Here is a 15,321-nt window from a genome sequence, read left to right as displayed (position 1 = left end):
TTTGGTGAAGGCACACAAAGCAAAGAAAGATTTAAAACGGACACAAAAACAACCACAAATGATAAATGACCTCCATAATTTTATACAAAAATGCAAAAAAAGGCGACAGCATCCATGTTGGTGCTAACTCCATGGGGAAAATTGGATGGGTAAGATTAGAAAAATAAGCCAGCATCTGGAGAAAGGCTCTGGGTATCCTTTATTGTAGCACAGTTAACACACTCTGGGACAGCACCAAGCACGGTCACTGAAGATGTTTCCCGCTATGTTTTACTATGCCACGATAAATGATGGCCATCACGTGGCATCTTTGTGTCATGGAAAAAGTGTACATACTCCTGAAGTCATAGCGATGAGAGAACTTGCCAGTCCTTCTTAATTAGCTTTATAATAATAAACTGGAAACCCTATTAAATAATCAGTACTGGCATGCTAAAATGCAATGTGGCTACAATGTCATTGATTCATAAGGAACGTTCACCTTTAACTATGAACTCTCTATTTTGCAGGAGGCTGGTTGGCTTTCTGGCGTCAGGGAAGTAGACTGGCAACAGTACAAGGATGTGGAGACTTACAAGGGACTCTTTCCAGAAAATTTTACTCGTAAATTAGAGTAGTTAATATGAGGCAAGATGTTTGATGGACACTTCATATTTGGATTTATTGACCTTCTGGGAAGACAGATACATTTGAGACTATAATGTTAACCGTTAAAGACTGGTGTCTGTCCCAGATAAAGCTTGTTGAGAGCAAACAAAATCAGCATGAAAGCCAGGCGTCAGTTTTATTCTACTAGTGTGTAAATGGAGAATCGATGTTGTTCACTTGTATGCAACCACTGGTTTGTTTGTGCTTTGTCAGAATAAAGGTTAGGTGAACCTTTCCTAAGATATTACAGCATAAATCCCATCTATTATAAATTAAGAATTTCATTTCTTTGGAAGATCATTTTTTATATCTATCTTTAAATTATACTGGAAGAAATTAAAAACCAAGTACTGTGTCCATGACTTCAGCAACTGTTGGGCATCCGTCTTATAATTGCACTCTAATGGTCACCTATGTACACTTCTAACAACCATGTGTGGTACCTCAAAATATGTTACATCATAGCTCTAGAAATTTACTGTTGAAGGACACTATGTATGTGATATCTCATGGTGGATATAATTCTTCCTTCAAGACCAAGAGTGACTCAAAAACCTCATTCACATAGAAGACTCGTCATTATGCATTGCCCATATTGAAATTAAACGCTTTCACTTCAGCATAGTACATGTTTAATATATTGTAAATTCTTAAACGGGACTAAAATGTACCCTATATCAGCATACAAACCTTAACTTATGTGCACTGAGTCTATATTGTATTGAATTGCTGCATTGCAGATGATCTTACTAGTAACTGTAAAGTAACGAGCAGAATGAACAACACCCTTACAGTTTTATGTCTTAATACCAAGCAACTGCTGCAAAACATATTTTCAGTGTCCTGACTCCTTTACAGACATATCTAATGTAGTTATGTACCATGTATGTTGTCCTTTACTGTAGTTTCTTAAGTCTGTAGTATCATTGACAAGTGCTTTGCTTTGAACTCTTTTTGGCATTGTGGTGTTTACTAGTTTAGTGCTATAAAGCACGACTAGTGTCCATTGCCAAAGCATTCAACAATGCGTCTTCTTAAATAATGGGACATTTTCTTTATAGTACAGACAGAAAGTGAGAGCAGCATAAATGCACAGTAATTGGTTCTTTCTAGTTTACAAAATATAAGAATTTATCCTGGAGAAAAGATATATTTTACCAGCTTACATATTTCAAATATCTGATGTACTGAATATGAAAATGACACCTGTATCTATTATGTTTCTTTCAATGTTGTGTCATCTCAAATAAACTTTTTGTTCAACCACATATTATGACTAATTGTTTCTTATACTGCCATGGAATTATATTGACCTAAAAAACAATTGAGGTGCTTATAATGGGCCAAGGATATATTTATAAAAAAAATTTTTTTTAATTATAGACAGAATGCGTAATCCGAAAATGACCTGCTGTTTAAATCATTTTTTTATGTTTAACATATTTTTTAAGAATTTTTGATAATGTTGTTTTCAATTTTCCATGTATTCCATATATTAAACAAAAAAGAAAATTCTTCAGTTTTTGCATGGCCACTATGTCTAATAATTGGCGTCACTTCTTGGTTTATACAGATCACTTTACTGCAGTTAACTCATTCTAATTTTGTCTGTAATCACCTCTGTGTATAGATAAAACAGGATTATCCATTCACAATAGGTGATTGTTAAATATTATCTATTCCTTCATTTTACAGTGACCTCTGAACAGGTCACAGAGCATGCCTAGAAAACTCTCCCATATAAGTCAATAGGGACCCTAAGCAACCAAGCCAGTTCTACTTTACACCAGTTTGATAAATGACCCCCTTAATTCTTCTCTGTACCAATCCTGATTCCTATTCGTTTTGAATGTGTACTCTTTGTGGAAGCTTCCATGCTGATTTTTTTTAGATGAGGTATTGGTCATTTCAAAGACAACGTATAAGAAACTGGTTATACTAAAATCTTGTTAATATGAAAGTTTGGTAGATCGCTACTTATTGGCACCAAAAGAAAAGTCCACTAGAATCTGTGTAAATTCAGATGTAGCAAATGGACTTGAGGGCATGGGTGTGCATATTACACCTCATAGCAACCAATCAGATTCCTCATTTCATTTTCCAAAGGAGCTGTCCAAAGTAAAAGATAGAATCTGATTGGTTTAATTTATGCTACAGATTTCCACTGTATATTTCACCGTTTGCAATGCGTAGGGTTAGATCTTTGGTAAATCCGCACCGAAATCCACTGTGGAATGTCAGCAAAATCTGCAGTAAAATCTCCAAAATTTCCAAGAAAGGGGCCCTGTCACACACAGCCAGGAAAGGCGGAAGTGGCCGACGTTGTGCTGCTCTGTCCTTTCACTTTAGTGGGGCTTAGGTAGAATCGGACCTGCTATAGATAGACGGCCTATCTTGTAGCGTGTATTATATATCTTATTGTGTGAGTTGTATCCCATATTGTTCTGATCCTTCTGTATTTGATAAAGGATGACATTCGGCTCCGCTGAATCTGGGAGGCTGTGTGGTGATAGGAACATCTATTTTTTGATCCAATTCAATTATGCTAATACCAGATGTTGGGTAAACTGGGCCATTGTGGTATTGTTTAATAAGATAAGCACCAATCTTCACACAAGCAAATCACTTAATCCCACGGAAATGTATGGAGTTCTAGAGATAAAGTCTCTACTCACAGCATGAGGTGGACAGACTGTAGGTCTACATAGGAATATGAGTAAATATACATATTACTTTATTCCCAGAAAATTCTTGTACGGTCACTCAGAATTCAGAAAGCTCGTTGGAAGAACGAGTGAAACGTTTTCAAGAAATCTACAGTACGTCCAGTTGCCTTGATTTATTATTTACAGATATACATATTAGGGCTCATGTACACGGTCGTAAGTGTTTTATTGTCTGTAAATGGCGGATACGCTAAAAGCCGGATCCCAGCCGAGTGTATGCTGCCATTTATTTTTTAACTTCTGTAGAAATTTCCAATCCTTGTCCACAAAACGGACAAGAATAGGACATGTTCTACCATTCTACAGTTATTGGAGTGACTGTAAACACATTTGTGTGATCCTCTGAGGTGGAAGCAGGTAGACACTGACCCTGTTTTATCCCTAAAGGGGTTATCCCATGACTAATGTAAAAAATTCAAATCAGACATCATATAGTACATGACAACCTCTTTCTAACAAAGCTAGAACCAGCCCTGTACCTCACATGGATCCAGAGCTCTCCCCATTCAATGCTCTGCTAGATTGATATCAAGAAGGCAGCTCAAAGGGAGTGTCTTTTCTCCCTATCCCAGCTCAGGAGCCAGTTGAAGGATGAAACTGAGCATGTGCGGCCATCTCAGTGAGCAGGTCAAAGAAATAAGAAAAAAAGCAAACAGCAGGTGGCGCTACACAGACACATTTTATTGAATAACTCTGTGGATATGCTAACTTTTTTTTTGTATTTCCTTTTTTTATTTCAATTATATAAGAAACATGTACAAAATCAGAAAAATCCAAAGATCCATATTACAAAAATCAAGAATATAAATCAAGAATATAATAACGTTTTACCCCGAATACCCACCCACCACCCTTTGGAGAAAGAGAGAAAAAAATAAAAATAATAATTAGAAAATTACACAAACATCCGGCCCTAGTTCAACCATTTTTTCCATATTTTCTAAAAATTTTTTGCTCTCTTACCATATCTCTCAGACACCCCTTCCAATTTAATCAAATTAGCAACTTCTTGTTGCCACTGTCCCACTATAGGGGGATCTTCACTTACCCATTTCCGAAGTATGAGAAGTCTAGCTTTATTTAGCTTAAGATGTTCTGTAGCCCCTAATATACAAACTACTAGGTCTTTAAAAACTTGAACACCCAGAAATTGTCACGAGGGTATCAAGAGCCACGTCTGACTCCGTTATACCCGGGGTCAGGAAGTCGCAGCGGGTGGCTGCGCGCTCTATATCTAAAGATCACGTTGTTTCTTTGTGATTGTTTTCTGTGTTTGCCTTGCTATCCTTTTTGTCTCTCTCAGGGATCCGTAGCTTCTCTTCCTCAGCTGTTTCTTGTCTGCCACTCCCTACCTCCTTATATTCTCCCCTCACACTTCTCTAGTTGCCAGTTATAGAGCTTCCTGCCTGGACATCTATACTGACCCACTGGAGTGGTTAATCCTGGTTGTCGTTCCTGAGTGCTACCCTCCGAATCCCTGTTGGGCTTATTGTTGTCTCCTGTTGTCGCCCACCTGGGAATATATGTTGAGTCTGTGTTGTCTGTCCTCCCCTTGGTGTTTTCCCTTAGAGTTAGTGGTGCGGACTAGTGTTCCCATCGCCCTGTTCACTACCTAGGGCTCAGCTCAGGGAAAGCCAGGGCTTTAGGCACGTGATCGGCGTACGGGTGAGGAACCCGTCTAGGGACGTCAGGGCAGCCAGGTGCCAGCCGCCAGGTGAGTCAGGGGTCACCATCTTCCCTCTCACTTGGGCAGGGCCTTCCTCGTTCCCTCCCTCTGTGTCACGTATGTGATAGCCACGCCGACCGTGATATTATAACTGGCCCTTACTTTTTGAGAAAAAATAAAAATAAAAAAATTTATAATTTTTTGTTTGTTGTTTTTTTTTTTTTTTTGTTTTTTTTCCTCTCTCTACTTAGAATCCAATATGGATCCTATTGATGCCTTGGCAGAACAGCTTCAAAGCCTGTCTTTGGAGGTGGCAGGATTGAAGGCGTCTGTTCTCCAACAACAGCAGCAAATGCAGCAGACCGCACCCCCAGCGGTTGCTATGGGTAACCAGGTTGTCACTGAGCCCAAGGTTGCTCTTCCCGACAGATTTTCTGGGGGAAGGGACAAATTTGCGACGTTCCGTGAGGCCTGCAAATTATATTTTAAGTTGCCCCCTTACTCCTCAGGTCATGAAGAACAGCGGGTAGGGATTGTCATTTCCCTGCTTCAGGGGGATCCGCAATCCTGGGCGTTCTCGTTACCCCCTGGTTCTCAGGCTCTTCGGTCAGTGGAGGGATTTTTTGGGGCTTTGGGTCTCATATATGATGACCCTGACCGAGTCGCCCTGGCTGAGTCGAAGTTACGGAGACTCCTACAGGGAGATCGGTCAGCAGAGGAATATTGCTCAGAGTTCCGTAGGTGGGCTACGGATACTCAGTGGAACGACCCGGCTCTCAGGAGTCAGTTCTGCTCTGGGTTATCTGAAAGGGTTAAGGATGCACTGGCGCTGTATGAGACCCCCCTTTCCCTTGATGCTGTTATGTCCCTCTCTATCAGAATAGATAGACGTCTTAGGGAGAGATCGAAAATTCCGGAGCAATTGGTTACCTCTCCCAAGCAACAGTCAGCCTGTACTGACTTAGATGAGCCTATGCAGCTAGGCGGAACTTCTCGTCAGGTCCGTCCTCCCGAGGTTCGCCGTAGGGGGGGGCTTGTTTTTTCTGTGGGGGGAGGGGTCATTTCATTAATGTCTGTCCCTCCTTTCTCAAAAACAAAAGACCGTCGGGAAACTACTAACCCCGGGCTGTGCGGAGGATGTCAGCCGGGGGGTATACGTTTCCTCCATACGAACATCTCAATTTGTGTTACCAGCGGTCATTGTTTTTGGTGTTAAGACGGAGTCTATTTCTGTTTTTCTAGACAGTGGAGCAGGGGTAAACTTGATTGATGCCCATTTTGCCCGCACTATGGGTTTGTCTCTCTGTACGCTGCAGAGACCTATTCCCGTATTCGCTATAGATTCTGCTCCTCTGTCTCAGAGAAACCTCACCCACATTGTTCGTAATTTACACCTTCGGGTAGGGGACCACCATAATGAGTGTCTTTCATGTTACGTTCTGGAGGGCCTTCCCTCTCCGGTGGTATTGGGTCTTCCCTGGTTGGTAGCGCACAATCCAGTGGTGGATTGGCAGGCCAGGGAGATATTGGAGTGGAGTGAGCATTGCAGAGAGAATTGCTTAAATAACAATTGCTTAATCGCCTCCATAGCTTCCCTACCTACATTTATTTCGGACTTTGAGGACGTTTTTTCTGAAAAGGGTTGTCAGAAACTACCACCTCATCGTCCTTATGATTGCCCGGTTAACCTGATTCCCGGGGCAAAATTACCCAAGTCCAGGTTGTATAATCTTTCGGGTCCCGAGAGACAAGCCATGAAAGATTATATCTCCGAGAGTCTGGCTAAGGGACACATCAGACCCTCTTCTTCACCCGTGGCTGCAGGGTTTTTCTTTGTTAAAAAGAAAGATGGGGGCCTGCGTCCTTGCTTAGATTTCCGTGAGTTAAACCAGATAACCATCCGTGACCCATACCCTCTTCCTCTCATTCCTGACCTTTTTAATCAGATTGCGGGTGCTAAGTGGTTCTCCAAACTTGATCTTAGGGGGGCCTACAATCTGATTCGTATCAGGGAAGGGGATGAGTGGAAGACAGCTTTTAACACCCCTGAGGGGCATTATGAAAATCTAGTTATGCCTTTCGGTCTGACCAATGCCCCTGCTGTCTTCCAACATTTCGTTAATAATATTTTTAGTCATCTCATCGGCAGGTTTGTAGTCATTTACCTAGATGATATCTTAATTTATTCGGCTGATCTGAAAACACATGAGGTGCATGTCAGGCAAGTACTGCAGGTCCTACGGACGAATAAATTATATGCGAAAATTGAAAAATGTGTCTTCGCTGTTCAGGAATTACAGTTCCTGGGATATCTATTATCTGCTTCAGGTTTCCGCATGGATCCTGGGAAGGTCCAGGCAATTTTAGATTGGGATGTTCCTGAGAACCTTAAAGCCCTACAACGGTTTTTGGGTTTCGCTAATTTCTATAAAAAGTTCATTAAAAATTATTCAGTGATCGTTAAACCCCTTACCGACATGACTAGGAAGGGGACGGATTTTTCCAAATGGTCTGACGCCGCTAAAGATGCATTTTCCTCTCTAAAGGAGAGGTTTACCTCGGCACCTGTTCTAATTCAACCTGATGTCTCCCAGCCTTTTATTGTCGAGGTAGATGCGTCAGAGGTGGGAGTGGGAGCTGTATTGTCTCAGGGTCCGTCTCCTGGCAAATGGCGTCCTTGCGCTTTCTTTTCCAAAAAATTATCTTCTGCGGAGAAGAATTATGATATTGGAAATAGGGAACTGTTGGCGATTAAACTGGCGCTTGAAGAGTGGCGTCACTTCTTAGAGGGAGCAATCCACCCCGTCACGGTGATTACGGATCACAAGAACCTTCTGTACCTAGAATCGGCTAAGCGTCTCACCCCTAGACAAGCTAGGTGGTCGCTATTCTTTACCAGATTTAACTTTGTAATCACCTATCGTCCTGGGGCAAAAAATACCAAGGCAGACGCATTATCTCGTAGTTTCCCTGGAGGGGGTAATGTTTGTGATCCGGTACCTATTTTACAAAGAGGAGTGGTTGTCTCTGCTGTACACTGTGTTCTAGAGGGAAAGGTGTTAGAGGCTCAGGGGGACGCCCTGGCCTCTTGCCCCTCAGAGAAATTGTTTGTACCGTTAAACCTGCGTTTTGAATTATTAAAAGAACATCATAATTCGGCACTTGCTGGACACCCGGGTAGTAAAGCAACCTTGGAGCTTTTATCTCGTCGTTTTTGGTGGCCAAGGTTGCGTCAGGATGTAATGGATTTCGTGTCTACTTGTTCTACTTGTGCACGCGCGAAAGTCTCTCATACACGTCCAGCAGGGTCTTTATTGCCACTTTTCATCCCCAATAGGCCATGGACACATCTGTCAATGGATTTCATCACTGACTTACCGTTGTCGGCGGGTAAAACTGTTATCTTGGTAGTAGTAGACAGGTTTAGCAAAATGGTACACTTTATTGCGCTACCCGCACTTCCTAATGCTAAAACTCTCGCTCAGGTGTTTATCAGTGAAATCGTGAAGCTTCACGGGGTCCCTTCCGATGTGGTTTCGGATCGGGGAACCCAGTTTATTTCTAAGTTTTGGAAAGCTTTTTGTTCCCGTTTGGGAGTTCACTTGTCCTTTTCCTCAGCTTTCCATCCTCAGTCGAATGGACAGACTGAGCGTACCAACCAAAACCTAGAAACATATTTAAGGTGTTTTGTGTCTGAAAACCAAGAGTTGTGGTCATCATATTTACCGTTAGCTGAGTTTGCCATAAATAATCATTATCAGGAGTCCACTGGCAAGTCACCATTCCTTGGTGCATACGGTTTTCATCCCCAATTTTGTACTTTCAAAGAGGGGGGTCTTCTGGGGTTCCCGAAGAGGAAAGGTTTTCTTCATCTCTTTCATCGGTATGGCAGAAGGTGCAAGTTAACTTGAAAAAGATGAGTGGTAAATATAAATGCATGGCCGATAAGAAACGGTCACCAGGTCCGGACCTAGGAGTGAATGACTATGTGTGGTTGTCTACTAGGAATATTAAGTTGAAGGTTCCTTCTTGGAAACTGGGTCCTAGGTTCATTAGTCCCTATAAAATAGTAGCCGTCATTAACCCTGTGGCTTTTCGCCTGGAGCTACCTCAGACTTTTAAGATCCATAACGTCTTCCATAAATCGTTACTCAAGAAGTATGTTCCACCTCTAGAACCATCGCCGCTGCCACCTCCTCCTGTCATTGTGGCTGGTAATCTGGAGTTTCAAATAGCCAGAATTGTTGATTCTCGTCGGGTCCGCCGCTCTCTTCAGTATCTGGTGCATTGGAGGGGTTACGGTCCTGAGGAAAGAATGTGGGTTCCAGCGTCAGAGGTAAACGCCAACAGGTTAATTCAGACTTTCCATGCCTCTCATCCGGAGAGACCTGGTCCTGAGTGTCCGGAGGCCCCTCGTGAAAGGGGGGGTACTGTCACGAGGGTATCAAGAGCCACGTCTGACTCCGTTTTTCCCGGGATCAGGAAGTCGCAGCGGGTGGCTGCGCGCTCTATATCTAAAGATCACGTTGTTTCTTTGTGATTGTTTTCTGTGTTTGCCTTGCTATCCTTTTTGTCTCTCTCAGGGATCCGTAGCTTCTCCTCCTCAGCTGTTTCTTGTCTGCCACTCCCTACCTCCTTATATTCTCCCCTCACACTTCTCTAGTTGCCAGTTATAGAGCTTCCTGCCTGGACATCTATACTGACCCACTGGAGTGGTTAATCCTGGTTGTCGTTCCTGAGTGCTACCCTCCGGATCCCTGTTGGGCTTATTGTTGTCTCCTGTTGTCGCCCACCTGGGAATATATGTTGAGTCTGTGTTGTCTGTCCTCCCCTTGGTGTTTTCCCTTAGAGTTAGTGGTGCGGACTAGTGTTCCCATCGCCCTGTTCACTACCTAGGGCTCAGCTCAGGGAAAGCCAGGGCTTTAGGCACGTGATCGGCGTACGGGTGAGGAACCCGTCTAGGGACGTCAGGGCAGCCAGGTGCCAGCCGCCAGGTGAGTCAGGGGTCACCATCTTCCCTCTCACTTGGGCAGGGCCTTCCTCGTTCCTTCCCTCTGTGTCACGTATGTGATAGCCACGCCGACCGTGATAGAAATACTAATACAATCTCTTCAATTTCTTTCCAGTATCTAAAAAGTTTATGGCATCTCCAAAAACAATGTATAAGATCTGCCTTCTCTCCCCTACATGTTGGGCACTTATCAGAGGTTCTCACCCCCATTCTCTTTAACGCCCAAGGAGATCGATGTAACCTATGAACTATAAAGAACTGAGAGACCTTATGTGAGGCCCTTTCTGACACCACAGTATAACTTCTAAGAGCATCATTCCATTTTTCTTCCGTAAAAGACAGAATCTCTTTTTCCCATTTTCCTCTGGCAAGTATTGGAATCCGTTTTTTTTTTTTCCTTCCATCAAAATCCCATATCTTTTGGCCGTTGTTCCTCTTTTTTCTCCTCCATTAGAAAATGTATCTATTCTATCTGATTGTTCCTTTCTATATTTATCTAAGTTCGCCGATGTCCTCATAGCATTTTTGAGCTGAAGATATTTACAAATATCCTTTTGGGGGATCCCAAACTCCCTTACCAAGGTAACAAAATCCTTCAGTTTATCTTCCTCAAATACTTGACCTAGATATTTCATCCCCCTTTTATCCCAGTCTATATAAGACCTAATCATTTGCAATTCCTTTAAGTTAATATTTTTCCAAATAGGTGTATACTGCAAATAACCTTTAATCTCTAATATTTTTTTAACTTCCACCCATATATATTCCATTGAGTTCAATATTCTATTTTCTGTGATATTTTTCCCCAGTGTTCCTGACTCCAAAACCTCTAAGTGATTCATTTCCCCTCTCCACCCCATTTTCATTAATTCCTCCCTTCCCTTTAAACCATTTAAACTTCCCTTCATCTGACTATATTGTGTTATTAAATAATAAAAAAAAAAACAATTAGGAACTGCTAATCCACCCTCTCTTACTGGGAGCTGAAGTACTTCTCTCTTTAACCTAGGAATGGCACCTTTCCAAATAAAATCCCCCATTAAACTGTCTAATAAGCTGAAAATTTTCTTCGGCAACCTCATAGGGGCATTTTGTAAAACATACAGTATTTTTGGGAGAAAAATCATTTTTATTAAATTCACCCGACCCTGAATTGACAACGGTAATCTTTTCCAAATATGTATTTTAGTTCTAAGCTCTTTTATTAAGGGGAGTACATTTAGCTTTTCATATTCTTCTATATTTCTAGAAATTTGTATACCTAAATATTTAAAACTCTCGTGTTTCTCAAGCACATGCACCCTTGAGCCATTCTGTAGTTGCCCCTTCCCTAATAACATCATATGGGATTTCCCCCAATTAATATTTAAACCGGAAAAAAATAAAAACTTATCTATTATATCTATTACTCTATTAAACTCATCCCCAGTGTTGTACATAAACAATAAAATATCATCGGCGTACATTGATAATTTTTCATTTCCGTCCCCATATTGAAAACCTTTAAACTCCATATCATTTCTTATAATACATGCCAAGGGCTCTATTGCAATAGCAAATAGTAATGGGGAAAATAAGAAAAAAAGCAAACAGATGGTGGCGCTACACAGACACATTTTATTGAATAACTCTGCGGATATGCTAACTTTTTAATTACATATGAATACAAAAGTATTCAGATCCAGGTGCTGGTTTGAAAACTGTAGAATATTTTCTGTGGGACAACCCCTTTAAATGCTGTGGGGAGAAAAAATGTTTCCCTCTGTAATGGAGATCGCAAATTCGAATAATACATCTGGTATATCACTGTCCATGTTGTGGGACTATTTGTGAGGTATTCCAGCTTGGCCTGCCTTTAAAGGGAACTTGCGGTTCACAAACATTTGATCGCGTTCGACAACCGTCCCGGCCGATGTTCGTCCATCACTACACCCGGGACCCCCGCCGATCAGCTGTTTGAGAAGGCAGTAGTGCCACAGCTTTCTCTCAGCTTTCCCTAGGCCATGTGACATCACATTCATTGGTCACATGGCCTAGGCGCAGCTCTATACAATGTACAGCGCTCTGATTGGTAAACTGTGAGAAGGTCTGTTGCATTCTCAAACAGCTGATCAGCGAGGGTCCCGGATGTCAGACCACCACTGATCAGATATTGATGACCTATCCAGAGGATAGGACATCAGTATAAAACTCCCAGAAAACCACTTTAATGTGTGAAGGCTGACTCAAGGAGGAAGATGTTGAGCCAGACTGGAATTATCAGATATACAACTACATTAGGCATATTAATCCTAACATCTCCTTTTAGAGATGGATTGCACAAGGTATTAAATCATTAGTTGATATACAGTATGTACTAATTTAGTTATATACCTTTAAAAGGGTATTGCGGTAGGAAAAAGTTATATCAGATCAGGTTGGTGGGGGTACTACCGGTGGGACCCCCACCAATCACAAGAACAGGGCCCTGTATCCCCGGCAAGCCCCCTGCAAGCCCCTGAAATGACCTGCGCGGCCGGTCGCACAAGCGCACGGCCGCTCCATTCATTTCTGTGGGTGTTCTGGAGATAGCCATGCACTGTACTCGCCTATCTCCGGAACTTCCATAGAAATGGATAGAGCAGGATAACTTTCACCTACCGGAATACCCCTTTGAGAAGTTTTAGCCAAAGGCCTCTGATTTGTTAGCATATCTTCAGATTAAGGGCTTGTTCACACAAACGTGCCGTGTTTTGCGGTCCTCAAATTGCGGATCCACAAAACACGGATGGCCCTTTATAGAAATGCCTATTCTTGTCAGCAAAACGGACAAGAATAGGACATGATATATAATTTTTGCAGGTCTACGAAACGGAGCAACGGATGCGGACAGCACACGGAGAGTCTTGGCGCTAACATCGACCTGTAAGGCTGAGTTCATACTTGAGTTATTTGGCCCCGTAACTGCCCAAATAAGTGAAGTGTGCAGTGATTCTAAGAGTGACGCCTGTCATCTGCATGTCATACGAACTCACAGTATTATTTCACTACCAAAGAAGACTCCATATGTGTGTAACTGCAAGGGACAGTATTCTACACCACTATAAAGGCTCTCTGCAGCCAGGAAATAGCAGTTTTTTTAACGTAATTCGCTGGGAATTTATTTGGATCGAAGCAAATATTTTTTTTTTTAATTGGCGAAACGGCGAATTGAATTTTTGAAAAATTCACTCATCTCTAGTTGCCAGGGGAGAAAGGTCAGCCTTTCAAATGGGAGTCTATTTTGTTGCTTTCCAGTCTTCTGGACTCACAAAGGAGTGTCTTCGACTCCTATACACTGGGCATTCCATGACTGGTTTCATGATCCTCCCATCAATTGGTCCAGCAATTTCATGAATTCCTCTTATTAAAAATGTGATATAGCAATATATATGTTAAATTAAAACTATCAATGTTTAATACCCTGAAGCACAAAAACACAATACTAATGTATTGTTATTGTCCATATTGCCTCCTTTGCTGGCTTGATTCATTTTTCAGTCACATTGTACACTGCTCATTTCCATGGTTACGACCACCCTGTAATCCAGCAGCGGTGGTCGTTCTTACACAATATAGGAAAAGGCACTGGCCTATGTGCACTCCCATAGTCCTGGCCACCAGGTGGTGAGGTGACAGGTTCTCTTTAAGTTCTGTTGAAATTAAGGGGCACATTTATTAGGACCGGCGTTTTAGACGCCGGTCATAATGAAAGCCTGTAGCTAGCAGGGTATCCGCCGAAGTTATGAAGAGGCGCATGCCTCTGCATAACTTTAGCGCATCCACTTTCTACACCTAAAACAGCAACTAAGCATTGACCCGCCATCTGCGCCTGAAATAAGCCTAATTTAGGAGTATTTCAGTATAGTAAATGACCCCCTAAATCTGTGCAGCAGCTCTAGCCATTCTGACAGCTCCCTGACCGAATGTAGCTGCTTGCAGAATCTTTATATGTAATGTACATTCCAGGGGCATAGCAAGTAACCGTGGGGCTTCATAGCAAAATTGACTTGGGCCCCACTCTATCACGACCACCTTCTGCAGCAATTCCAGTACATGAATTTTATGATTATTATGGTCTCCCTGATGCACAAGGATAATGTAAAAGTTGAAGTCACTTTATTGTACATATTGTAGATAATTTACACAGTTACACTATGTCACAAAATAGCAATAATGCACACAGTGATGTCACTAGTAGGAGAATATACGCAAATAGGTCATTGCATAGGAATGACACACATAGAAAGGTCATCATGTATCCCTTCTCTATGTCGGGAAGGGGTAATACAGGGTGGCCCACGAAAAAGTAGACAGTCTCCAGCAATAGTAGGACAAAATGAATAAGCAAGTGGATAGTTTTTTTTAATAACCCACATGCCACACGATGCAGAAAGTGGTCCCCATTCATATCTATGCATTTTTGGGCACGTCGGATTATGTCGGCTGATACTACTTGTAATGTTGCGGATAGTGTTTGTGATATTTTCCTTCAGTTCATCCAGGGATGTGGATTGTTAACGGACATTTTCTGTTTTGAATTTCCTAACAGATAAAAATTGTATGAGGGCAAGTCTGAGGAACTTGGTGGCCATAACCCCTTGCTCACAGTTTGCTCCTACATCAACAGTTCATGAATCCGTGCCAGTGAGGTGTGGCATGTTGTCCCATCTTGTTGGAAAGAGCAGGACATTTTTGTTTCTGCAGCATCACTGCTGTAGAGCTGCAAGCAGTATCGGCCAACATAATCCTATGTGCCCAAAGATGCATAGACCGGAACAGGGACCACTTTCAGCATCTTTTGTGACTTGTGGGTAATTAAAAAAATAACAATCCACTTGCTCATTCATCTTGTCATACTATCGCTGGAGGTGGGCTTCTTTTTCGTGGGCCACCCTGTATATAAGATAGGGGTAAGCGTGGAGCCCAACAGTCATTATTTGCTGCACCTTATGTCTGAATGAAAATGCATTTCTGCTATTTTACAGTAGAAACCCATACTCTTCAAAAAGTCTCCCAAGGTGTCCAGACCTAATTTATTTATTTATTTTATGCACTTATATAGTGCTGCTATATACCGCAGCTCTTTACAGACATTAGCATCCAACTGTCCTTAATGGGGCTCACAATCTAAGTTCCCTATCAGTATGTCTTTGGAGTGTAGGAGGAAACTGGAGTACCTGGAGGAAACCCACACAAGCACAGGGAGAACATACAAACTCCATGCAGATGTTGTTATTGGTCAGATTCGA

At 42.1% G+C, this 15,321-nt stretch overlaps 1 protein-coding gene across 1 annotated transcript in view; it reads left to right on the top strand.

Moving 5' to 3' along the window:
• The window catches only part of AMPH (amphiphysin), a 316,380-nt gene extending 314,503 nt beyond the window's left edge, over nt 1–1,877 (top strand). Inside the window, exon 23 of the mRNA XM_040433933.1 lies at nt 510–1,877. Coding sequence (XP_040289867.1) covers nt 510–617 — 108 coding nt within the window. The 3' untranslated portion in view covers nt 618–1,877. The remainder of the gene's footprint in view (nt 1–509) is intronic.
• Nucleotides 1,878–15,321: the final 13,444 nt, after the last annotated feature.

The sequence above is a fragment of the Bufo bufo genome, chromosome 5 (genome assembly GCF_905171765.1).
Source record: "Bufo bufo chromosome 5, aBufBuf1.1, whole genome shotgun sequence".
NCBI lineage: Eukaryota > Metazoa > Chordata > Amphibia > Anura > Bufonidae > Bufo > Bufo bufo.
This window is presented reverse-complemented; position numbering and strand designations above follow the sequence as displayed.